The sequence below is a fragment of the Hylobates moloch genome, unplaced genomic scaffold (assembly GCF_009828535.3).
Source record: "Hylobates moloch isolate HMO894 unplaced genomic scaffold, HMol_V3 SCAFFOLD_12, whole genome shotgun sequence".
In the NCBI taxonomy this organism is placed as follows: Eukaryota; Metazoa; Chordata; class Mammalia; order Primates; family Hylobatidae; genus Hylobates; species Hylobates moloch.
The window spans coordinates 1,090,562-1,117,237 of NW_026652287.1; the positions used below are offsets into that span (position 1 = coordinate 1,090,562).

A 26,676-nucleotide genomic window follows, 5' to 3' on the forward strand; every position below is an offset into this window, starting at 1 on the left:
TGTGAACCTGGGTGTGTTGTTCCACGATGCTCCATGTGAACCTGGGTGTGTCCTTCCATGATGTTCCTTGTGCCGTCATTTCATGCACAACCATGTGGGGAAAATGTCCACCTCACTTCCTACTTCTCTGCAGTTTGCTGTCCTCCCTAAGCAGTGTATTACAGAAATCCCGCGACATGAGCTCATTTTCCACCTGGCTGCTCAACACCGTGGGATGGCTGTGCCCCAGTGACTGCTTTGTGCCATGTGACAAAGCTGCGACACACATCCTTAGATAGCAATCCCACGTCCCCATCAACATGAGGACGTCCCCTTTTCTACTGCCAGGCTGAGCAGGCTCGTTCTCTTAGGGTCTCACCTGTCCGGGGCATGAGAAGAAAGATCTCATCGTGCATTAAACTGGTCCTTCCTTCTCCAGACCAGTGAGCTGGAGCGGCCTCTCATACTTTCTGGCCAATTGGGATGGACTGTTCATATTCACAGGCCCTTCCTTTTTAAAAGTAAGGGGGGATCTTTATATATCTTCTAGATTTTTAAGAGCTATTTAACCCTTTACTTGCACTGAGAATGGCAAATCTCCCTGTTCTATCACCGCCTGTCCACTGGGCACACTGTGTCTGTACAACGCTTGGCTTCCCATCTCACTGCAGCTGTGTGCCTGTCTCCCCTGACTTCAGGGTCTGTGTGGGGCAGGCGGTCCCTTCCAGCTCTCGGCCACAGGTACTGTCTCTTCAAGAGTGTTCTAACACTGCTGCTCCACCGAAAACATTCAAGTCCTTCAGCCCTCTGGACTCCGGCTATGGTCAGGCGTGGGAGCAGCACTCCAAGCCCCTCCTCTCACTCGTGGAGCGCAAGGTGTGTGGCACATTCATGACAGAAAGGCCCTCCAGTTACTGCGACAGCCAACCTTTGTAATATGCAAAATCCCCATGGGTGCCAGACTATGTGCCCCGACACCAACAGCACCCTTATGCGGTTTGGGGGTTCCCATGGCTCATAGTGGGGCACATTCCCACCCGCAACACTGGGCATCATGATGGCGGCCTTCATCAGGACGTCCACACTGCAAGCACACTGGCACCACCTTACCCAACCGTGTGTGTGCATGCATACAACCTTCACACCCATGAGGAGCGTTTTCACAAAAATATATTAAATTTTAGTATTACTTTGGAGAAACTTCACATGTTCATGAATAAAGTCTACCCGCTCAAGAACAAAGTGTGCCTTCACACTCGGCACAGCTCATCCTGCATCCTTCAAGGTCACCTCATGCCTCACTTCAGACGCCCTGTTCCTGCACCGCTAAGGCCATGCCTGAGACTTTATTGATACTGAGAATAAAATACTTTTCCAATTTCTAACTATTAATTGCTAAAGGGCCAACAATGCAGAATGGATTCCACACTAAGCCCTTATCCATTCAACATAAACCATGCACCAAACTTATATTCATCACCATGGAAATGTATGTATAATGTACTGTTAAAAGAAAAAAAAAGTTTACAAAATAAGACATAGTGTGAGCCTTCTTCAAGAATTAGAAACATGTCTGGAAAGTTGTGCAGCTAAATGTTAATAATTGCTGCCTCTATAGGATCCTTGTTTTTCTTTACAGGCTCTCCTTTTTTTTGTCGAGGAACATGTAATGCATTTATAGCAAGAAAAATAATAATAAAACAATTTAAATACAGCATTTGAATTATTATGACACCAACCATCTTGTTAAAAAACAAATGGTTGGCCGGGTGCAGTGACTCACACCTGTAATCCCAGCACTTTGGGAGGCTGAGGCGGGCTGACTGCTTGAGCCCAGGAGTTTGGGACCAGCCTGGGCAACACAGCAAAACTCTGTCTGTACAAAAAATACAAACATGAGCCAGGCATGGTGCTGCACGCCTGTAGTCCCAGCCACTTGGGAGGCTGAGCCAGGAGGATTACTTGAGCCTAGGAGATAGAAGCGTCAGTGAACCAAGATCATGCCACTGCACTCCAGCCTGGGCAACAGACCGTCTCAAAAGAAAAAAAAGAGGTTAAAGCACACTTGGGTTTTAGTTCCAGGGTCAGCTACCACCTAGGAGACTTCATGCAGGGACCATATTTGTCTAGTCTCAGGTTCCCTACTGGGAACTGACAGGTTACCATGAGAGGCGAGCCTAGGATGTGCTCGGTACACAACCAGGCACAAAATAAGCAGAAGAAGTAAATCTCCTATTACACTATAACACTAAGCACTTAGAAATTTAAAAATATAGAGTAACCTTTCTCCATTTCCCCCAATTGTGTTTTGACAGTTATAGTTTTTATCTTTAAAGATAATAATAGGCCAGGCATGGTGGCTCACACCTATAATCCCAGCACTTTGGGAGGCCAAGGCGGGCGATCACCTGAGGTTGGGAGTTCCGAGATCAGCCTGGCCAACATGGTGAAACCCCGTCTCTACTAAAAATACAAAAACTAGCAGGGCGTGGTGGCGCACACCTGTAACCCCAGCTCCTCAGGGGGCTGGGGCGGAAGAATCGCTTGAACCCAGGAGATGGAGGTTGCAGTGAGCCGAGATCATGCCATTGCACTCCAGCCTGGCTAACAAGAGCGAAACTCCATCTCAAAAAACAAACAAACAAACAAAAACATAATAATAGATTTTGGCTGGGCACAGTGGCTCATGCCTGTAATCCCAGTACTTTGGGAGGCCAGGACAGGCGGATCACGAGGTCAGGAGTTCGAGACCAGCCTGGCCAATGTGGTAAAACCCTGTCTCTACTAAAAATACAAAAATTAGCCGGTTGTGGTGGTGCATGCCTGTAGTCCCAGCTATTCAGGAGGCTGAGGCAGAAGAATCGCTTGAACCCAGGAGACAGAGGTTGCAGTGAACCAAGATCGTGCCACTGCACTACCACCTGAGCGACAGAGCAAGACTCTGTCTCAGAAAAAAGAAAAAAAAAAAAAAACTATTTTAATTCTCTTTTTTCTTCTTTTCACAGGTGTTGACCATTCTTTCAATAGCCATTTTATTAACAGATAATTTATAGTTCATAATAATTAAAACAACCCAAAATCTAAATCGTACTTTTAAGACTGAGGTACTCTGGAAGAGGTACCACACGTAAAAACTGAAGACGGCAAGATGACTTGTGTCAGCAGCATCACTAACTTACAATTTCAAGCAAATGCTGAGTATAAATAAAAGGAATAGATAAAATAGCAGAAATGTAAGTTTGTCTGAAGGAAAACAAACCCTAGTTTAAAATTAGATACCATGCATTGTCTTTAGTGTTACCTTTTGTTTCTGCATTAGTGCTTCTTGCACCAATACCTCCTGCAAACCTTCTCATTGACTCCATTTCCATGTGGCCATCCCCGCAGGCCCTCACCTTTATATGTGGATGTCTTTGCATCTCCTGATCCTATCCCCCGCAGGCCCTCACCTGTATATGTGGATGTCTTTGCATCTCCCAATTCTATCACACCACTCCTGAGCTTTGGCATCCATCACTGGATTCAGGTCATTGTCATAAAACACGACGGTGTCCGCCTCTACAAGGTTTATACCTGTAGTACGGCTGTGAGTGGAGAGAATGGCACAAAAAATCCGCCTGTCTCTGTTGAAACTCCTCATCAGTTCCTAAGATGAAACAAAACACTGGAGTTAGTATTCTTGGAAAATGTTGGAAAACCTTTGACATGTTTCAACATTTATTAATTAGAAATAATCCCATAGCAGGGCGGGCGTGGCGGCTCACACCTATAATCCCAGCACTTTGGGAGGCCGAGGCGGGTGGATCACAAGGTCAGGAGATTGAGACCATCCTGGTTAACATGGTAAAACCACGTCTCTATTAAAAATACAAAAAATTAGCCGGGCGTGGTGGCAGGCGCCTGCAGTCCCAGCTACTTGGGAGGCTGAGGCAGGAGAATGGCGTGAACCCGGGAGGCGGAGCTTGCAGTGAGCTGAGATTGCACCACTGTATTCCAGCCTGGGCGACAGAGCAAGACTCTGTCTCAAAAAAGAAATTATCCCACAGCAAAACTGCTTGGTTTGTATTCCATTCAACACGAGGCTCATGTTAAAGCAACACCAAGGTCCCCGCACTGTATTCCAGCTCTTCTGTGCAGCCACTATCGTCTTACACTCACCCATCGCCAACACCCTCAGCCACCGTTTAAATAACATCAGCCATGAGTGACAAGAAGGAAAAAGTTAGAGTCCACACCTTGCATTTACTGTCAGCTCAACTTGTAGGCCCCAAAAGAAAACAGCATCTTACTGGGGAGGGATATGTGCTTTCTCATCTATCCTCAGGCAATGCCAGGGCACTTTACAGGCAACAAAAAGCCCCTGGAGTAAGGCTGAGGAAGCAGGAAAAACAAAACCGTGAAGGACAGTCCTCTAACCTCACTGTGGACCATGAAGGGAGATGACTTGAATACTTTTCCTCTGTAACGATTTCTGTGCCGGAAACGAAACCTAACCACTGACCAACTCTCTTCCTTCAAGGCATTCTACAGATAACTTGCTATAATATTACCAAGAACACTTGTTAAATCACCTTTTGCTCTATTTCTTTCTAGGCCTCTCCAGCGTGTGTGCATGGGCGTCTGTGTGAGATAAAGCAGGTCGCGTGACTTACAGCGCAGCATCTTGGTTTTGTGCTGGGGGACACTGGGCCATGCTACTAAAACCGGCTCTGAAATGCTGCTGACAAGGGCCTAGCGCACCACGTGGAATGCTGGGCACAGTTTCTGCTCATGAAGCTGCCGGGGCACAGGGCCCATGGACAACCCCTTATGCACTCTTCTGCTGAACACTGACTTTGTTCTCAACTGTGAATTACCATAAACATTTCAACAACAACTATGTAGACAGATCTTAAGTGGTGTGTTTGTAGTCATGTAAGTAAATGGTCCTAAATACAGAATTACTAGGTCAAGCATACATCACCATCAAGGTTCAAATCCATACTGCCAGGCTGCCTTCTAGAACTATACTAGTTTATGCTTCCACGGGAGGATATCAGAGTATCTGACTCACTGTGCCTGATGAATCAAAACAGCCTTGGCAAATCTTTTAAGTAAACAATGGGCATATTACCTTAACTTGTATTTCCTTTCATTCTAAATTGGTTGGAATTGTTTTCATATTTTTACCCCGTAGCTATCTCTTGAAGTACACTAGTATCATCTTAATGATGACTGCAGGTCACCAGCGTTTATTCTGAGACATCAAGACTGCATTTACCTAACAACGTGGCTTTTAATAAAAAATATCGAAGGATGGATTGAGACTTTAAAAAGTTCAAAGGCTCATTAAGTCCTTCCCCTTTCACTTAGAAGGGCCATGAGACCACTGAATTTACACAGCACTTAGGCATTAAACACCAGTGACTGACCCATCAGGGACAAGGTAAACAATGTGCTTCTCACCTGCCGTTGCTCACTGCTGGCATTTTCATCGATTCTTACATAGGTGAGGTAATGGAAGTTCAAGAACATCTCTAAAATGTCCAACATAAGAATCATCTGTGATAAAATCAGCACCCGACGTCCTTCAGATTTCAATTTCTGAAGCAAGATAGCTAAAGCTTCCAACTTTCCTGGGAAACAAATCATATAAAGAGTGCCTCATCATCCAGGGCCAGCCCAGCTCACACACGGGCCACGCCACCAACTGCCCCATACCTGAATCGAACTGCACCAGCCTCAGCTCAGGGAACTGCAGCAGGCGTGGAACTGTCGTCTGCCGCAGCTGCTGGAAGTAAGGCGCAGCGTGCTCTCTCAGGCCCTGCCTGAAGATCCTCATTCTGTGGCTGTACAGGGGTGGCAGCCGCGGCACCCGTAGGGACGGGGGTGCTGCCACCACCGGAGGAATCACAAAGGCCACCCTGAGGAGCAGAAAGCATGTTTTGTCACCACCAGGAGCCACACACCTTCACCCAGCATGGGGGCTCCTGAAAGATGGGGCAGACTTCTGACAGTCCAAGTCCCAGGAAACAGCAGGGCTCAACCCAGTCACATGAGGACGTGGCTGCTGGCACATGGGCAGGGGCCCAACAAGGCAGATCCTAACCAGTCCTGGCCAATAACCACCACCTCAGGGACTAATTCAGACAGTCCAGGGCTGATCGATCAATGGGGGTGGATTCCCTAGGCCACAGGCACCAGTTCAGAGATGAGCCATTCTCTTTCTAGTGTGTCTTCAGCTGGAAACTTTGGGACAAAGGTGCACTGTCTTGTGGACCCCAGAACTGCTATAGCCACTGTGCCACCAGGACGGGGGCCAGACTCAGGGTGAAGGAATCTTCAGGACAATGACAATACAGCGAAGATCGCACAGCCAACCTGAGGCCCACCTTGCAACCTGTGGAGGTCACCTGCACCAGAAGGCCCTTGCTATGGACATCAACTACGACTCACTCCCAACTGTATTCAAACTGAACAAATGGTCACCCATGATGTTCAATGAGGGAGGAATACGCAAAGACAAATCAGTATTCGAAAGAAAAACTCCAGGAGCACAAGGTCACTGACATAGTCACTCCCAGACCAGGAGAAGCCAGAAGTGGCTTGTTCGGCCTTGGAGAAGCACTCCCAGTTTTCTTTTTTTTCCATTAATTCTGCTTCCTGATCTGAAAGAACTGAAATAGGTAGATCCTGAAAGCTGAGCTGAGCCAAGGTACAGGAAGAAGCCAGGTTTCCTTCTGTAGACAGGAGACAACTGAGAACTACCACAGCTGCAAAGAAGGGAAGAAAACATGTCTGAAGTGGAGCCTGGAGACCAGGTCCAAGCAGGCAGTGAAACTGCAAACAGGGTAATGCGCTCTACTGAAAGCAAGCTCAGTGAGAGCGGCCGGGTGCCCACCGTGCCCACCGGTGCTCGGATTTGCTCTCCATTAAAGCACGTTCTGAGATCAACTCCTGCACACATTTCTCATCATGTAACATTCACTCACTCATGTGGCTCTTTTAATGCAATCATTTTTTTTGAAAGAGTCAAATGGAGAAAGTCCTTAGCAACATAGTGATCTGTCCCCAGGCACAGTGTGAGCTCAGTGCTGTGGCTCTGCCCCCAGGGCTGCCAACTTCCTTCAGGAGCCGTGCCTGGCACTGAGACCCAGATAACAAAACCATCTGATCCCAAAGCTGAAGACCTCAAAGAGTAACTTCAAAACAGACCGCTAAGGGACAGCGTTGGGGAGAAGCTGATGGGAGTAAGGAACAACCACGAGACAAGAAGGGCCTTGCCGGGGCGCATGCAGCTAGAGAGCAGCGAAAAGGTCACGAGGTCTGCAGTACCTGTCAATAACATCCTGCAGAGACTCTCCACACCGACAAAGCGTCAACATCAGCTCACTTGGACTTTCTGAGGATGAAGCGTAACTGTGCGCTGGCCCGGCCTCCTTCCCATGACAGCCATCCAGGGACCCATGCCACTGTACCCTTCCGTGGCCAGGCAGGGCACAAATCCTTAGCAAGTCTCTGCCATAGACTGGAGCTTGAGAACAGCGACGCTCGTTGACTAAATAAATCTGATCCAGGCGCTCTTTCAAGAGTCTGGTCTTTTCCTCCTTTATCAAAAAGTGATGAAAAACAGTTACTTAAGAAACAGAACGACAAGTTACTGTCTTCACCAAACCCCGCCCCGGGATTTCCCACATATGAGATCCACTTCAATATCCACGGTCTTGTGTCACAGGAAATAGAGATAGAAACGAAGCTGAGAGCTACAGGAAATAGAGACGGAAATGAAGCAGAGAGCACAAGCAGTCTCTTCTTTGCCAAGATGGGAAGTATTTTTCAAGACACAAGTGAGCAATTCTAATGTCCAGGAAGACTTGCAGAAGGACATAAAAAATACAAAAAAAGATTTTGGCAGTCGTAAGTCCAGTTTCATTTCTTTTATTAGGAAATTTGTGTTTTAAAATAAGAATTCAGTAACATCACCTGAGGATTCACAGGAGCCTTTAAATATCACAACCAAACATGAGCAGCTCTTGGAAAGCCACCTGTCCACGTGCACCGGGGTCTCAAGCTCAGGTGCTTACCTGGGTCGGCCCTCCAATGGGAGAAGCTGGTTTGGAGGCCGTTCCGGGTTCTCCTACAGCCAAGGCATTCACTGCCACGCGGCCCGGAACGCCAACTACAAATGAATAAAGGAAGAGGTGAAAAGGAACGCCAAGTTCACAGGATTTCATCTGCTACCAGCATGCTCCATGGAACCTCGCCCTCCACCAGCACAGTCCGCAGAAAGTCATTCTGCAACGGCATGTCCTCAAGGCCTCATCCTCCACCAGCACATGTCTGGAATGTGCATGGCTCAAATATAAATGCTTTAGATCTGCCACAGAAGCATCCTGGCTCCCAGGCCATGACTGGAGCTGAATGGAGCCAGTAGCTTATCCCTTTCCTTTGGGAGGCACTCCAGAGCCACCCAGAAGCATCCCAGCACACCTCCGAGGCCCTGGGTACCCCATCGCCATCAGCACGTGGCCACCTCCTAGCCCAAGTGACAGCCTGACGACTGTGAGGCCCTTGCCTGCCATGAGCAGCCCAGCCCTGGCAGGAAGTCCACCCAGTCCTCACAACTGCAACAGAGCAAGCCAGTGCCCGTTTCATATCCATTCCCTGGAGCTGCTCCTGACATGACACCTGCTACCAGCCAGGGCCAATCAGGAAGGCAGAAGCCATGCCACTTAGTGCGGCAGATTTTCCTAAAAAGATGTGGTCAAAGGGGTGTCTGAGTGCTGAAAGGGGGCCCAGGGGTAAGAGTCACCTTAGGGGAAAACAAGGGGAGAGGCTGAGGTTGTCAGAACTCAGCAGTTGGGGGTGGGGGTGTCTGAGCTCAGACCCTTAGGGTCCAGGACTCCCATTGTTACTGGGGCCTCTGAAGCTGACGAGGGCTTCCACGGGACAGTGACTCATCAGCCCGCGAAGACAGGTGCAGCAGCTGGTTCTGGAATCCCCAAGATGCCTGATTCTGGGGGTAGCGGCAAAACCTGGTGAGTGGAACTGCTGACCACACTTGCATGCAGGACTGCTGCTAAGTGATGCTAACAGGACTGGAGAACAAGCCATGGCCCCTCCCCACTCGAGCCTCGCAGCCTCCTGTGATGACTAACAGAGCCTAACAGGTTGGCAGTGACCCACCCAACATCACTGCCCACTATGCAAAGGTGGGGCTGGAACTGAATGGACACCACTTGGCCTCCAGGACAAGGGCTCCATCCCAAGGAGAGAGCCTCACCCCTCTAGGCTCCCAGCTGCCTCCACAGGTCTTTGGGTTCCAGAGGACACAACACATCATGACAGAGCATGTCCAGGGAGACCTGGGGCCAAGGCAGGCACAGAGCGGGGACTCAGAAGTGAAGCAGGTGGCAAGACAAGATGAGGAGTGGCAGCTTGGGCCGGACAAAGAACCAGACCCTGCGTGGGCGGCCACACACTCCCACTCCCAGGGGAAACGGAGCACACTGAATGTGTTGGCAATATACAAACAAGCAAGATTTCTCATGATTCCAAATTTCTTGTGAGAACACAAACAAAACAAAACCTAAGGACAGTGGAGGCTGGTTATATCCAACCAATACCTTTGAAAGCACAAGAAAAAGAAAATAAATCAGGCTGACACTATGACATATCTATAGAAATCAGAGATGGCCACACACTAGACTGTGCTGTTCTGAGATACAGTCAAAGACACATGAATGCCTTCCACTAGCCTTAGATGGAAGAGAAAGAAGCTTCCAAGCCAAGTCTCCCTCCTGCTCAGAGCACCCTACCTTGTGGGGTCAACGGTGCAGGGCTGGGACCGCCGGCCGGGGGCTTGCTTCCCAGGGCGCCGTGCACAGCGCCCGCCTGAGACACGGTCTGCATCACCACAGGGCCAGGAGCTCGAAGGTAGGGCTGCCCAGGGGCGGACACGATCTGGAGGACACTGCCTGCAATCATAGGTCCACTAGGTGTCAATGACAGGCACGTGTACATCACAGCCACACACTCCAGGCACTTCCAAACAGTGCAAAAACAAGTTGACAAACTGAAAATCAAATCTACACAAAAAAATCAATGCAAAGTTCAGTTACTGTGAGAAAAGTGGCAACCCATCACCAACAGTGGATGACGACACACTAAGAGACAAGGTCTCTTGCTCCATGTCAAGAAAAGGCCATCTACCCTCTGTCCCTCATGGAAAGTGGGTGACACACAGCTGCTGAGGACCTGCCATGCTGTTCGAGGTACTGAGCTGGACATCCCCACTCCCAGATCACAGCAGTCAAGGAGAATGAAGAAACAGAACAAAACCCTGTTTTTAGCCCAGATGCCTGTGGCTTTTCTGCTGCTTTTGAACGAGGCTGCCACTTTGGATCTCGTGTGACTATATCTTTCTGACTTCTTTTACTCTGGAGATAGCTTCCCAGGTCATACTCTATGAATAAACTGGTGGCCATCAGAGACGTTACCAAGCGGCCCCGCCTCTGTGGGCCAAAAATTTTTTTTTTTTTTCTAAAAAAAGGAAGTAAACCAAACTAAGTCGTTTCTCTGTTGCAGGCCTTGTTCTGCTGAGAGGTGTGTGTCTCTCCAAGGAGGTCAGTGGGCTCACCCTACTGATGACGAAACCTTCCACCCTGACAAGTGCCACAGGCAGCAATCATGAGGAAAGCACTGGAGGAAGGCAGTCGCTGAGGCTGCAGTCAGGGAAGGTGGGGGAAGGTGAGGAAAGGTGGGGGAAGGTGCCGCCGGGGCTGCTGTGGCGGGGTGGGGGGAGGCAGCCGCTGAGGCTGCTGTCGAGGAAGGTGGGGGAAGGCAGCTGCCGGGGCTGCTGTGGGTGTTCCTTGAACCCCTAAACAAAAACACACAGAGAAAATGATCCTACCACCAGGACAAGGTGCCACTCAATTCCTCTCCCTCACTTTTTTTAAAGAGCAGTTACTATATAAACACACTGCTCTTCACCAAAGGTCTGGGCTTTGGGTCTGGGAGTTAAAATTAAGTCTGCTGATAGAAGAAAATGATTTCTCATACATAAAATTACTAATCCTGTGGCGTTTTAGGGACAATTTGTCTCACACCTATATTAGAAAGCAGCAAATATTTCTATTACTTATCTATTATTTAGAGATGGGGTCTCACCCTGTGACCCAGGCTGGAGTGCAGTGGCACGATCCCAGCTCACTGCAGTTTCCACCTCTGGAGCTCAGGTGATCTTCCCACCTCAGCCTCCTGAGTAGCTTGGACCACAGGAGAGCACCACCATGCCTGGCCAAATATTTCTACTTTGATCTACAAAATACGAAACTCTCTTCAAAGCGCAGATGCTGGTAACGAAAGTGCCTGTTGTTTATTTGACACACATCAAGCGCAGGCAACCCGGTGGCTGATGAACGTCGTCTCGCTGGTCCTCCATGAACCCATGAGGTGAGGCGCATCATTGGACACAGGGAAAAGTCTGACGCTTAAATGCACGAGGCAGGTCCACGGCAGCAGGGCTCATGGTGAGGCGCTTTTGTCATTTTTGGCATCAGTGCTCTCTCATCCTTATCCTTACCTTGCAGCTGCAGCGGCTGGCCCGCCGTGAGCTGCCGGAGCTGGCTGTGTGACAGGGTGAACTTGCTGCCCTGGAACTGCAGTGTCACCGGCGTCTCCGGCTGAGCCACACGGCTCTGTGGTCCTGCAATGGATGCGAGCTGAGCTATTTTCACTACCTCTCCACCTGTTGAAACGTAGAGGAAAAGGTGAATTCAGATCCTTTTGGAAAAAATTTGGGAGTGGCATATTGACAATTGTTTCTTGTATATAATGACCATCTATCTATAAACTGAAGCACCACAGAAATGTTTATCAGGCAGTGTTTTCTACCACTTCTTAAAAATAATTATTTTAATTAAAAAGAGAAAACAAAATGTCAGATTTTAATGGTTAACTTTACTTAACCACAATTGGTTGGGATTTTAGATATCAGATATTGATATTATTAATGAAGCTATTAAGGAACATTTTTCTTTTCTACCCAAACAATAAAAAAGCAGCAAACAACAAAAATAGCAGAAATCAGCTGGGTGTAGTGGCTCGTGCCTGTAATCCCAGCACTTTGGGAGGCTGAGGTGGGTGGATCACATGAGTTCAGGAGTTCGAGACCAGCCTGGACAACAGGGTGAAAACCCATCTCTACTAGAAATGCAAAAAAAAACAAAAATTAGCTGGGCATGGTGGCGGGCGCCTGTAATCCAAGCTACACAGGAGGCCGAGGCGGAAGAATTCCTTGAACCTGGGAGGCAGAGGTTGCAGTGAGCTGAGATCAGGCCATTGCACTCCAGTCTGGACAACAAGAGTGAAACTCCATCTCAAAAAAAAAGAAGACGTTTATTTGTAATACACTTGGAAACTCACATATGAACCTAAACTTCAGAGAACTTTAAAAATGTGAAAAGTACCTGTCCAATTTAGCTCACAAAGAGAGATTATATCTTTACAAATATAAAAAAATAACTAGCTTCAATTACACCCATAACTCTCCAAAATCTAAGAATGTATTTTTATTTATTTTGTGAGAGACAGGGTCTGGCTGTCACCCAAGCTGGAGTGCGGTGGCAGGATTATAGCTCTCTGCAGCCTCAAACTCCTGGGTTCAAGCAATCCTCCCACCTCAGCCTCCCAAGCAGCTGGGACTACAGGTGTGAGCCACAGTGTCTACAAGATCTAGCAATGCCTCTAAATACATAAATAAATCACACACATAAATAAAGCTTTAAGATATAAAGCTTCATACTAATTTGAATTAGACGGGAAGCATCAATCTATAACATTTACTGTTAAAAAAAAAAAAAAGTAAAACTTAGCGTTCCTTAAAACACTTTTTTTGAAAAAACATAACTCAGATGTGGTCATTTGCCCGCAACTCAAAAGGGTACTACCTTCCAGCTATAACTGAACAACAGGTTTAAAGATTTATTTCCCAATGGTTGATACTTGAGTCTAAATGTTCTTCCAGAGAAAATCCATGCCAGAATTATTAGTGATATGATAAAAAGAATAGTTAGTAAGAGACTAGAAAAATGTCTAGAGATATCTTGCCCACAGAATAACTGTGAACTAGGAGGGGAAAATGAAAACAGAAGATAGAGATTTGTGCATAGAAGTGTCAATCTCTCAACAATCCTCCTTGCTCCATACACAGGTGAGGACCGACCCACAGGAAAAGCAGTTTTGCTCACTTCACAGATCTCCCCAAGCACAGCTCCTCTGGCAACCACCAACATGACTCGCATCCCACACAAGACAGTGTCTAGTTTGATAAAGATGTAAAATATGCAACTGCTTTCTCCCTTAGGGCAATTAACTAGGACAATTCCTCTTTATTTTTGGGCAATGGGAGAGAGAGAGACTTGTAAGGAAAGAGAATTAGTTTGAACTCAAGTGTCTCTCTGCATCACTCCCTCTTCATCTCCATCTTTCCAGAAAGGCCTCCACATAATTTGGCTATACCAACAAAAAAAGGAGTTGAGGTGGCACTTGAGAAATAATATAATACTTTAAGTCAGGATAATTTCTACCACAGAATGAATAGGGTATATGTAAGGTTTGAAAACATACTAATCCCACTGGACACAGCAAAATGTTCTGTATTAAAAAAATTAATAACTGTGTTAAGTCATTAAATTATTACAAGTTTTCTTGGTTGAGCAATCCCAAGTTTAAATTTGGTAACAGGTGACAGACTAAAAAGAGCTAATGTTTTTTAGGAACCTAAAGCTAGTTCACATGACTGGCAAGGAAGCGACCTTCCCAAATGCAGTCGCTGTCACTCTAGGAGCAACTGCTCCCCCAGAGTGCACCTGTGTGGCTGGTGGAACAAGGCCGGGGCTAACACTGGAAGTGCCGTCCACAGCACCAAAGCAGTGAGTGAGCGCAGCAGGAAAGCAGAGCTGGATGGCGGGGTCAGAAGAGAGAGCACAGATAGGAGAAGGCCGGATGTGGCCTCCGCAGAGGCACTCCCTGCTAGACTCATGCCGGAGGCAGCTGCACTGGTGAGAGGCAGCGCTCGGCACCGGGCTGGGGAAAGACAAAGGAGTGGACAGCAAGGCTCCTCCTACATCCCCGTGTTCTTAACACAACTCCTCTGGGGTAGAGAGATGGCAGAAACCTGGAAAGGTGAGGCCACTTACTGGGCAAGCGGGCCTGGGCCTGCGAGGTGAGCACCAGCCTCTGAGGCAGCGCGCTCTGCCCGGCCGCGTGCGAGGGGGCCTGGGGCTGGGGCGGGGGCTGGCCTGGGGTGGAGGCCTGTGCTGTGGTCTGGGCCCGCAGTTTCGCAGGATGGGCTGGGCTAGCGGCTGTGCTGGAGGCCGAGGCGGGCTGGTGTCGTGGAGCACTGGCGGAAGCCTGAGAGGTCTGAAACGGGGCTGCTGCTGCTGCAATCGATAAGGTTTGTTTGTGCAAAGCTGTTAGAGGTTCTTAATAAAATACAATATCTTAAACTGAATTTTAAAGAAATAAAATAAACATTTCACACTGTCTCTCAAATGAGAAGCCCCCTCTTAAGGAAAAAAAAAAGGAGGGGCCATATAGTTTACAGGGTGAGAGAAATGTAATTTTACTTGTTGTTAATTATCTTCACTTCGAGCTACAGTACTTTACGCGGTACATTTCCCAGAGTAAACAGAAACTGTTAGAAGTCAGCCCAACCAAACATTAGTATCAATTACAAACTATTTCCTAAACACACAAAGAAAACATCAACAGAACTTCCACTCATATTTCTATAGAGAATGCTGGCAACAATGCAGGTCTGAGCATTTATTTTTAGCTCAGAAAACCTGGATGGACATGGTGTGGAGGGCCCCTTTGGCCAGGTGCTACTTTTAACTATTTTGATGACCTTTTCTACTCTATCTTTCCTCAAAAGAATAATTAAGTTCAAGTGACAGCACAAAATACAATATGAGCAGACGTTCTCAGGAGTCTCCTAGATGACTGCACGCATGCGCCTCTGTCAACAGAAATAGCCTGCCCAGTGGCTGTGAGCATCAGATCAACACTTATCACCTAGGAGTGAAACTTCTTCAATAGGGAAAACATCCATTACAACCCATCAAGAAGTCTAAAACTCATCAGGAACTAAACAAGGCACCTTCAGAGAGCCAGCGGGTGGTGCCTGTTCCCACTCAGGGACAATTACTGCATCCAGAGGCGCGAGAAGAAAATGCCATGAACTTGTCCCACAAAAACCTCCATAAGGCGGAGAGCAGACAACTACGTGAAGTCTACCTTTTGCCTCCGGATTGGCAGAGAACGTGGCGATGGGCGGCCGTCCTCGAAGTGGGCCCTGTGGAGCAGCAGAGGCCGTGGTGGGGGCTGCCGTCCGGGGCGGGTGAGTGCTGGGGAAAGCCACGGTGCGACCCTCGGGCTTCTGGCCATACTGCACAGGCTGAAACAACCTAGATGCCCATTGGTCCAGGCAAGAAGATACAGAGCATCAGACCACAGAGAGGACAGGCCACCTCATGGAGCCGGGGTTCACCGCTACCCACAGGAAGCCAGCTCAGGGACCAGCACCCAGAGTGCAGTTTACAGAGGGAAGGGGAAAGATGCCTAAGTACTGCTCTAGGTAAGCTCACCCCGGGCCCGGGCGCAATGGCTAACAAGACTAAGTACACCAAAGTGGTATGGTACATCCACCCAGATTCCCGGGAATACAAGGGTGAATGCTGTTTTAACTTTCACAATCACATCAATGTAGATAGAAAACAACGCATCTGTTACAGCACAAGGGCCGAGAGGAGTGAGGAGAAACATCAACTTAACAAGTCTGATCAAGTGGCCGTTCAGGTGATGGTTCACTGTTGCCTCAAACTCCTGGCTTCAAGCAATCCTCTTGCCTCAGCCTCTAAGTAGCTAACAATACAGGTGTGCACCACCACGCCTGGATTTGATTTTTTTTTTTTTTTGGAGAGACAGGGTCTCACCATGTTGCCCAGGCTGGTGTCTAACTCCTGGGCTCAAGCAATCCTGCCACCTTGGCTTCCCAAAGCACTGGGATTACAGGCGTGAGCCACTGTGCCCACTTTAAGCTGGGAACTATATCGGCCATTTTCAAAACCCCTATACAATGTAACAGGCAGAGATGGCCATCAAAAGCCATTTTTAGGCTGGGCGTGTGGTCTCACACCTGTAATTCTAGCACTTTGGGGGACCGAGGCAGGAGGATCCCTTGAGCCCAAGGGTTCAAGACCAGCCTGGCAACATAGGGAGACCCGTCTCTATTAAAAACTTTTATAAACTTTTTTGTAAAAAGCCATTTTAAAAAGACAGACTAGCACCCACTGGAATGGGTGCTGTTCATTTAACTGAGGGCTGCAGGCTCTCTGAGGAGCAGGCTGCTGGGTCGTGGGTCCTCAAGTTGAACAGAAACCTCTGGTACTGACGAGGGGAGGGTGATCCACTCAAAGTCCCCAGTGAAGCCAAATACAGAAGTGCCAACAAGAAAGACTGCAGAACTCCTGGAATGACAAGGATCACAAGACTATCTACAGAACTGGCCCCTTCATCTCCAAATACCTATTTCCTTTCCTTTCTTTTCTTTTTAACCCAAGCATAGGATTTTGGATATTTCCAATTGCTAGATTTAGACTATGAGTCATTTATATCTCGTTTTAATCATCTCATGTGTCTGTCCCTCCCAGCCTCATGACACCCGCAAAAGCATCACTTCAGAATCATTCACATGTCACTTGTTAAGACAGTGACATCACTGTGGGGGTGGAGTCCTCTGCCTGCCACACTCACGACACGTGTGTGGTTTGGCCACACCAGCCTCCACCACAGGAGGCACCAGGTCAAATGCAGCCCTGACACCCACCCTACCCTAAAACTGCCGCAAAGACGATCAAGGAGGCTGCTGCTCAGGGAGGCATGCAGTTGCACCGCACCACACAGCCTAAAAGGCATCTGCAGAGCCAGGCGTACCACAGCCAAGGACACCAGCAAGGTCCCAAGAGCAGCAGATAACCCAACTACATAAGCAGCCTTTCTTTTCACCACGCATAGACCTAGGTAGCTGTGGGGGCCCTGGGAGCCAACCCTCCCTGCTGCCTCTGGGTCGCACGCACCTGCTAGCCTTCAGCTTTGCTGCTGCTGGTCGGGCTGTTGGGGCTGCTGAAGTGGAGATTTCCTCCATGAGTTTCCGCGGTACCTTTTTCTTAGACAGCAACTCTGCCTCGTGACGAGTGATTTTATCTTCTAAGCCGATGAGATCAAACATAGAAAGATCTGCTTCCTAGAGAGAAGAAAAAAAGTCTTGCTGCACGAAGAGGCAAAAAAAGCACCTAAGAATCAAAACTGATTTCTATGGCAGGGCCCTAACGTGGGCATCCGGACGCTCCCCCTCTAACGGCCGCTCGGCAAGGAGACCCTCCTCCATGCCAATACACAGGTGCTGCCACGCCCTTGGTGAAGCTCTGTTGATGCGCCGTGCATGCTCAGCTACTTCTCACAGCCCACAATCCACACAACGCCAAGAAAGCCTGCCCTCTACATCTTTCCAATGTGTGAGCCTGTCTCCCTCGGGTAAATTTCCGGAGGTGGAACACTCCGGCAAGGGGTGGCAGGCCATCAGTGCTGCTAGACAGTGCCATGTATCGTGGAGCTGCAATTGCAACTGCAGAAGAAGAGCTGCTTGAGAACCCATTTCCAAGAATGGTTTTATCTATAATGTGCCTAGAAAAGATATCCAACAGTAATTCCGCTTTCTGGATCCTCCACTTACCTTCCAGAAATCTCTCTCCAGTGCCTTCAGGATTAAAGATGCGGACGGATACTCCAGTGGCCCCGCCACATAGGAAGAGCCTGGGTGCCGGGGCTCGACGAGCCCAGGGTGGTTGCAGATGCGCTGCAGCCGCACGAGGATGCTCAGGACGTTGACGAAGTGCCCGCTCTTTAAGGCTTCCTGAGTGCTGCCCGTGGAGAAAGAAACATGAAGTATTCAATCCAAATGGCACATGGACATAGTCCCACCCTCACCATTGACTGTCTCAACTCCAGAAAGGCAATCAGGAGCAGATTTTTCTAGGTCCGCTTAATAAGTTAGACAGAGTGGCCATTCAAGTTCACGTCCCAGGCAGGTCCCTCTGCACTCGTTCGCCATCTCCATTGAGAATGACATCCACCCCACCAGAGCTGACGGGAAGACAGCCACTCCACTTCATTCACAATCATACCAAGTGCTCTGAAAGAGAAGTGGGGGCATCCAAGGGGGATGAGCAAAGTGAGGGGCAGGGTGAGCGCAGCAGAGCAAAACCCCTCACACACCCGCTCGGCAGCTCTGACACCTGGTCCTACACTGGCCCTGTAGGCAGTGAGTGGGGGTAGACGAGGGCCCAGGTCCATGCCCTGTGCGGCTTACCACCCAGTGAAGGGGGCAGACAGAAGGACCTACAACACACACTGGGACCAGGGCTGGGCAGGAAATGGGACCATGGTGGGGAGTAGCCCTCTGGCGTGAGCACAGTGCACCAGGCGGCCTGAGGGAGGAAACCAGTGTGACAGTGACGACAGGTAACTGGTCTGGAGAGAGACTCAGGAAGGAGATGGTAGACTTGTGGGAAGAGGAGGGAGGAGAGAGCAATGGCAAATTTCCAACTCAAACAACTGGGTTGATGGTGGTGCACACCCTAAAACAGGAACACCAGGGAGGGAGCCAGGCTTGGGAAAACACGAGCTCAGTTCTGCCACACCGGACGTGAGGAGCTCAAGGGTCAGCTCAAGTGCAGGTGACAGAAGCTACCATGACAGCAATATGCACCACAGAACCCAACCATGGCCGGGTGCAGTGGCTCACGCCTGCAATCCAGCACTTTGGGAGGCCAAGGTGGGTGGATCACTAGAGGTCAGGGGTTCTACACTAGCCTGGCCAACATGGTAAAACCCTGGCCAACATGGTAAAACCCCGTCTTTACTAAAAATGCAAAAAAAATTAGCCAGGTGTGGCGGTGCATGCCTGTAATCCCAGCAACTCGAGAGGCTGAGGCAGGAGAATCACTTGAACCTGGGAGGCAGATGTTGCAGTGAGCCCAGATTGTGCCACTGCACTCCAGCCTAGGTGACAAGAGCAAGACTCCGTCTCAAGAAAAAGAAAAAAAAAAAAAAAAAAAAAAAAAGCAGGAGGGCTCCATGGGGAAGACGGCACCTAGAGTCCTGAGTCCCCACACAGCTAGGCCTTGGCGCATGAGAAGCACATTGCACGGGGGCTGAGAGATCAGTGGAGACGGAAAAATGGAGACAAGCATCGGGAGAGCTCCTGTGAGCCTGGCTCTGGACAGCAGCGTGGGAAGGAAAAGAGGCCAGGGAAGGACTTACATGCACAAGGGCCAGGGCAAATCACATGCTTCAAAAAGAATGGCTGAGACGACGGATGGTTCCGGAGAAGGGATGGGGCTTAAAGCCCACATGGAGGGGCTGGTAACAGAAAGGCAACTCGCCCTGGCTAACAGTAACCAGGAGAGGCCGGCACAAGCACAGGGGGATCTGGGCAGGTGGGGAGTCTGGTCTGGCAGCTCTGGAGCTCACGGTACAGAAACACGGGTGCCGCCCTCACGGCAGCGGGTGTGGCACGGTCCCTGCAAGAGGAGGGGGGAGCTGACCAGGACAGGACGCTCCTGGGCCACCCGAGGATCCCGTCAAGCACCAGACAGCACCCAAACACTTGATTACCAGGTGCTCCAGGGGGGCGAGGCGTGCGCACACCTAATGCACTAAAGCTTGATTTCACAGGCTCGGAAAGAAAGAGGAAAACGTGCATGAGGAGTCCGAGTGCCCTCCTGCCATTCCACCCAGGGAGCAGATGCCACATAGCCAGCCTAAGACCAGCAGAATAAGACGTGCTTTCCCCCAACAGGTCCCAGGGCCACCAGCCTCTCACACCTCAGGTGACACTGCAACCCTGAAGGCAAACCACCATGTTGCGTGGGCACAACTACAGAAGGGCAATGGGTCAGACTCCCTAAGACGGTCTCTGTACGCAGGGCGTGGTCAATGTGACTTCCCTGACACACTGGCGCCCAAACCCTGCATAAGTTTTGAGTCCTCTCCACTCAAATGACAACCAGTGTGTTACCAAAGCTGACACAGGCTGATTTCAGTATTCTACTGAAAAATCTGACACCAGTGCTTCAGCAACGTGGCAAAGCGGTTTCTGTCCACGCATACAAAGTTTCTACAATGCTTGGAGAGTCTCGCCACTAACGGTGTGGAGTGAAGTGCTGCTCCACTGCTCCGCCTCTTGGAGAAAGGACGGTTGTATTGTGTAATTTGTGGAGGACTGAGAAATTCCACAGTCATCATGCACACTTACCTTCCCTCCTGAAATCTCCACTCACCAAGGATTAAGCATGCTGCATTCACAGGCCTCTCGAGGGTGTCCAGGCGACACACGCGCACACACAGAACCCTGGCAAGCCCGTGAGTGCACGCCCTCCAGCTGCAGAGCAGAGGATGAGGCGCAGAGAGGGAGACCCAGGACAGGGGGTGGGGTGTGGCTAGCATGGCCTCACCCCTAGTCTCCGCAAACCACAGTCTGCTGTGCCCATGGCCAGAGTGCACTCACACCATCGCCTGGCATCTGCTCCGCTCATCAGGGTCCCCACGTCATCTCCTCACGAGGGGAGCACATGAGCACGTGGCTGGGGGAGGAGTGGGGTCACCTGATCCAGTGTGTCTGACTGTGCCTGTGAGGGACACTGAGGTGGCATGGGGTAGGGGGTAACCCTGCAGCACTGCCTCATGGCCACGCCCCTAGCAAAGAGTGAGGTGTGATGACTAAGCACAGACCAATTTCAAATCCTCCAAAACTTGATTTCCAGGGTTTTTCGTGTTTCTTTCATCTAAACTCAGGAAAATGGAAAGCCTGACAGATCAAAACCATGCACATCTGAAGATCTCGGAGAGGGTCAAGGGGGGCCCCACACTCTGTGTCAACTCGAAGGGCACAGCTTCTGGCACCAGCACGTCCCTGCCAGACAGAGGCACAGCGACTGGCCATCACATGGTGTGCGTTGCATGGCGCATTCCACCCCATGCAACGCACCACTCATTGCGCCGCAGACACCAGCATGCCACCGCCGGTGGACCACAGCCGACCCAAGTCCTGGGGCCTCCAGCTGGCTGTGGGAAGGCGAGCTTCTCAATCACCGTCCCTCCCAGATGAATGGAAACTAAAATTCACAGAATTCTCTGGGCAACACAGGGAGCAGCACCAGGACACCACCCTACACGTGGGCAGCTACACAGGAGTGGGGCTTCTGAGACAGGAAGTGCAGCAGGGCCAGCATGAGCCTGAAACAGCTGGAAACACCTGAGGCCGCAGAGCCTGCTGCCCCCGGGAGGGTGCCTCAGCCTCCAGCTCCAGACACCCAATCCTTACGGAAAGGAGCTTTATGCTGAGGCCACAGAAAGAGCCACTGTCCCTCACAGGCAGGGACAGCAAAGGGGGCACATGCCCAGAGCCCACACTCACCCAGGTTGTAGGATAACATCCTCGTATAAGGCTTTTTGTCGGTTAGAAAGGCGACACTTCAAAACATGCTCATATTTCTTTGTTAGCTGCTTTTCCACATCTCTCTTAGTTCTCCTCAAAATAAATGGCTGTGTTACCTGAAAATAAAAAACTGTTTACTGTTTTCTTTCCAAAAATGCTGCTGTAACACGTTTACAATGAGGCATACCCATGTTTAATTAATTAACTGAAATGGCAGAACCCAACCTACCCTGTGTAACCTTATGACCACCTTATGGTAGTAATCCTGGCTCTCTTCACTGGGGGCCCTCAGAGGGGAGCTCAGGTAGGGCCTGGAGATCCCTGGGACCAGGAAGTGCACCATGGTCCAGAGCTCCAGGAAGGTATTGTGCAGCGGCGAGTCGATTAGAAGCAGGCGTTGTTGGCTGCAAACAGGACAAGAGACAACACTGGAATTCTACAGCCACGGGGCTGGCCGCAGCAGCGTCTTCTCTGACAATGTGTGAGAAAAGGGACAGTGATTTGACCGCGAATGTCAACGTGCATATGCCTGAAAAGGGGGGCTGCACTGACCCAGCTCTGGGGCTCTCTGGCCCATGTGCTGGGATGAAGATGAAAAGCAATTCTCTAGCTCAAAGGCCATTGTTTGTGTCTGCAATTACACAGAGTTCTTCAAGAGAATCTTTTACATCAATAGCAAAGAACATTCAATGACAAGCGCGTAACACACAGACCTCTGCAGGGTGAAAACCGCTTCCCAGTGCCTCTCGGTCATGCCCTTCACGCGCTGCATCTCATCAATGACCAGGCACTTCCAGCGCACTCGTGTGAAGGCGGTGAAGCCCCGGAAGAACTGAGTGTAGGACGTGATGCAGACGTGGAAGCTGTTGGGTTCGGCCCACTCCTGCAGCACAGAGAGGATGGCTCAGTGCCTTCCCACTCCACTGTCTTCCAAAATCACCTTGAGGACACACGCTTCCCAAAGCTCACCACCCAGTGACTCCGTTCCCACCTATAATTTTACTCGCTTTTTTAAATAACTTGCTATTACCGCACAGAAAATGGCTGTGTTTATGTTTTTATCTCTTCCTCTAGGGGTCTAAAGCAGTTTCGTTGACAAATTAAGAAGCTATTTTGCAGGCGCTGACAATTACCATTTGGAAAATACTGAGATTATGGCAGAGGATCCTGAAGCAGGGTGAGCTCTTCTAGTATCTAATCAAAACAAGGGGAAGTGTGCTCAGAAAAAAAAGAGATGTCAACATCTGTATTGCAACTGACTGCATTATACGCTTTTTAAAAACAAACTAAAAGCCAGACATAGTACTATGGCTTGAATGTGTTCCCTCCAAAACTCACGTTGAAATCTAATGCCCATGGTGGTAGTATTAAGAAGTGGACACTTCCCTGCTCTCAAGGATGAACTTGTGCAGTATGAAAGGGGTGGAGGGAACCAGCTTGGACCCTTTTGCCCTTCCATCCCTTCTGCCATGTCCCCTCCAAAATGTGCAGCAGCAAGGCCCTATCTGGGAAGTGGAAACCAGGCCCTCACCAGACACTAAATCTGCTGGCATCTGGATCTTGGACTTCACAGCCTCCAGAACTGTGAGAAATAAATTCCTATACTTATAAATTACCCAGTCTGTGGTATTTTGTAATAGCACCAAAAACAGACTAAAATAGTAAAAAAGAAAATACTACTGAAAGCTCCCTTTTTCAGTAAACACTACTCAACACAATGATGTCTAATGGTCCAAAATGTTCTACTCAATGGAAAACTGTGATGAATCTACCTTCAGTGACCTAGTACTAGAAACTATAGGGCAGACAAAAATCTTTAATAAGTTAAAATTTGTTCCAGAAACGTTATCTATTAGGCATGTTGTGGAAATGCTTCTATGTGTTTTAAATTCAGAGCTGGGAGCACCCAGCTGCTCCTCTGTGCCTGTGGAAGCCAGCAGGGCCTCCAGGGGGAAAGTGTTGCACTGCCCCAGAGAATACCATTTCCGGAGGAAACTGCCCCACTTTCTGGGCAGTGACACTGAGCTCTGTGCACACCTGGGCCTGCGAGTGTGTGGCCCTCCTCACAAGGAACAGCCAGGCCGATGTGGTATTGTCTATGCTTTCAAGGGGAACAACATAAAGGTCTGTTAACTTATGAATGAGTGGTCTTTAATAATTCCATGAATAAGCATGTCTTCACATTTTTTAACGTGTCTTTTATAAAAATTAACATGGCTTTCTGTTTAGCTTTATGTTTAAAAAAAAAAAATACCTGTCTCTTTGCTTTGAGTTCTCTGTGGCTGCCAATATATGAGAGGATTTTGAGTCCGGGACACCAACGTTTCAATTCAAGCTCCCACTTGAATATGTTACAACTTCTCACAACAACAAGATGGGGGCCCCAATTACCTACAAAGGAAAAAACAGAATTTTCCACGTCAAAGTATCTGTCATGTCCAGGCACGTAGCACTGTGTCTGACCAGAGACACTTCATCAGTACGAGTGTCACATGAGCCACCGCACGACTAAGACAGACTTGGGGGGGAACAAGTGCATTCATCTGGAGCCAGCACACTGCCCAGAAGCTGCTCCTTGGCCCCCAGGGCGCTGCTGCACAAGCACCAAGCCTGGACCAGAGGAGGCCTCAGTAGACACACACTGAATGAGCAGTCCCAAGAAGACACTGGTGTTCATTCAAACCACAGAGAACCCCTCCAAGAGCCCGGGAGGAACGAGTAACACTCAGAAAGTGGACTCACAGACTAAGAGAGCCCCAGACCCTGCTCAAGTCCTTCCCACAAGCCAGGCATCCATGCAGCAGGCGTCTAAACTGTGTTTTGTTAGCCAAGGGCTTGTGTCCATCACTGCTTCCCAAGCTTTAGTCAGGGCACATCCAAACCATCCTAAAATATGTTGTTTCAAATTTCACTCCAGAAAACTAAGATTTTTTTTTTTTAAGATGGAGTTTTGCTCTTGTCACCCAGGCTGGAGTCCAACGGCACAATCTCGGCTCACTGCAACCTCTGCCTCCCAGGTTCAAACGATTCACCTGCCTCAGCCTCCTGTGTAGCTGGGATTACAGGCACACGCCACCATGCACAGCTGATTTTTGTATTTTTAGTAGAGACGGGGTGTCACTATGTTGGCCAGGCTGGTCTCAAACTCCCGACCTCAGGTGACCCGCCTGCCTCGGCCTCCCAATGTGCTGGGATTAAAGGCATGAGCCACTGAGCCTGGCGAGAAAACTAAGGTTTTTTAAGATTATTAGAGGAATACATACGAATTTCAACTTCTGTGCTATAAATGTAACATAAACCAAGTTACAAGACAGACTTAGCAGACTTTAAACAAATATTTACAACACATCCATCTACAGCCATTACTGCTAATACGCAAAGCATTCCTGCTGATCCTGGAAAAGAACCACCCAATAGAAAAATAAACAAAGGATATGAACAGAAACGTCACAAAGAAAAAAATAGATCAGGACAATAAACTCTTTAAAAAAAGACACAACCGGCTGGGCGCAGTGGCTCACGCCTGTAATCACAGCACTTTCGGAGGCTGAGGCAGGCAGATCACGAGGTCAGGAGTTCAAGACCGGCCTGACCAATATGGTGAAACCCTGTCTCTACTAAAAATACAAAAATTAGCTGGGCATGGGGGCGTGTGCCTGTAATCCCAGCTACTCAGGAGGCTGAGGAAGGAGAATCGCTTGAACCCTGGAGGCGGAGGTTGCAGTGAGCTGAGATCACGCCACTGCAATCCATCCAGCAGCCTGGGCAACAGAGCAAAACTCTATCTCAAAAAAAAAAAAAAAAAAAAAAAAAGACACAACCTCAGGAGTAAGTAAACACAAATCAAATCCAGATGATATTTTAACCCTCAGTGAAAAACAAGATTTAAAAAATAAATAAAAAAGAAAGAAAAGAAAAGCTGGCTAGGCACGGTGGCTCACAGCTGTAATCTCTCTAATCCCAGCACTTTGGGAAGCCAAGGCAGGAGGATCTTTCGAGGCCAGGAGTTCGAGATCAGCCTGGGTAACATAGTAAGACCTCATCTCTCCAAAAAAAAAAAAAAAAAAAAAAAATTAGCCAGGCGTGGTGGCATACACCTGTATTCCCAGCTACTTGGGAAGCTGAGGCAGGAGGGTTGATCACTGGTGCCCAGGAGGCTGAGGCTACAGTGAGCCATGATCACACCACTGCTCTCTAACCTGAGCAGACACCTGTACCAACACCTGCACTGATGCAGACCACACACTAAGGCAAAACCACATCAGCTCCAGGGCCTGCTGGGCCTCTATCGTGGCTGACCCCAATCTTTCTGTCCTCATCCCCCACCGTCCCCTCACACCCCTCTCGCCCTCACACTGGCTTCGGTGCTGTTCCTGGACATCAGCTGCACTTGCAGCCCCCACCCCCACTGCCCCATCTCCCTGAGACCTTGCTCCAGCTGGCCAGGCTCCTGTCACTATGCTGGGTCATCAGCCCATTTCAAGGTTCATCTGTATCAGTGTGGGGTTCCTGAAAGCAGGGCTGCACCCTCAGGACCTAGAAAAGTGCCTAGGGTCTGTGACAGTCATCAGGTAAGGGGCAGATGAATGAACGCTGACTGATTCACTCATCTGTTCAACTGACAAAACACAATCCCCTAGTTTTAGAAGCACAGGCTACTTCCAGGCCAGGCACAATGGCTCATGCCTGTAATCCCACCACTTTGGGCAGCCAAGGCAGGCAGATCGCTTGAGCCCAGGAGTTCAAGACCAACCTGGCAACATGGCAAAACCCTATCTCTGCCAAAAATACAAAACTTAGCCAGTTTTTTGTTCAGTCATAGTGATCCTCCCACCTCAGCCTCCTAAGAAGCTCCTTAGGAGGCTGAGGTGGGAGGATCACTTGCACCTGGGAAGTCAGGGCCGTAGTGAACCCTGATCATGCCACTGCACTCCAGCCTGGGCAACAGCACCTCAAAAAAAAAAAAAAAAAAAAAAAAAAGCTGGGCTCATGCCACTGCACTCCAGCCTGGGCAATAGCACCTCAAAAAAAAAAAAAAAAGCTGGGCATGGTGCCTCACGCCCATAATCCCAGCACTTTGGGAGGCTGGGAGGTGGATGGATCACTTGAGCTCAGGAGTTCCAGACCAGCTTGGGCAACATGATGAAACCCTGTCT

At 49.2% G+C, this 26,676-nt stretch overlaps 1 protein-coding gene and 1 non-coding gene across 16 annotated transcripts in view; both read right to left on the reverse strand.

The window, feature by feature from the left end:
- LOC116477670 (E1A-binding protein p400) overlaps window positions 1-26,676 on the reverse strand; it is a 133,124-nt gene that overhangs the window by 43,635 nt on the left and 62,813 nt on the right. For 13 of the 15 annotated variants that reach the window (XM_032168241.2, XM_058425896.1, XM_032168245.2 and 10 more), the window contains 15 exons: window positions 23,775-23,911; window positions 22,234-22,403; window positions 21,750-21,924; window positions 21,500-21,636; window positions 17,756-17,942; window positions 17,100-17,266; window positions 15,259-15,428; window positions 14,160-14,402; window positions 11,543-11,707; window positions 9,777-9,935; window positions 8,043-8,137; window positions 7,294-7,565; window positions 5,680-5,882; window positions 5,425-5,594; window positions 3,429-3,625 (listed from right to left, as the gene is read on the reverse strand). In XM_032168241.2, the coding sequence (XP_032024132.1) occupies window positions 3,429-3,625; window positions 5,425-5,594; window positions 5,680-5,882; window positions 7,294-7,565; window positions 8,043-8,137; window positions 9,777-9,935; window positions 11,543-11,707; window positions 14,160-14,402; window positions 15,259-15,428; window positions 17,100-17,266; window positions 17,756-17,942; window positions 21,500-21,636; window positions 21,750-21,924; window positions 22,234-22,403; window positions 23,775-23,911 (2,647 nt within the window). The remainder of the gene's footprint in view (window positions 1-3,428; window positions 3,626-5,424; window positions 5,595-5,679; window positions 5,883-7,293; window positions 7,566-8,042; window positions 8,138-9,776; window positions 9,936-11,542; window positions 11,708-14,159; window positions 14,403-15,258; window positions 15,429-17,099; window positions 17,267-17,755; window positions 17,943-21,499; window positions 21,637-21,749; window positions 21,925-22,233; window positions 22,404-23,774; window positions 23,912-26,676) is intronic. The other 2 variants (XM_032168247.2, XM_058425894.1) reach the window with 1 other exon arrangement.
- LOC116479793 (small nucleolar RNA SNORA49) lies at window positions 4,224-4,359 on the reverse strand. The gene has a single exon (XR_004251099.1). It is a non-coding gene; the product is annotated as a small nucleolar RNA SNORA49 (small nucleolar RNA).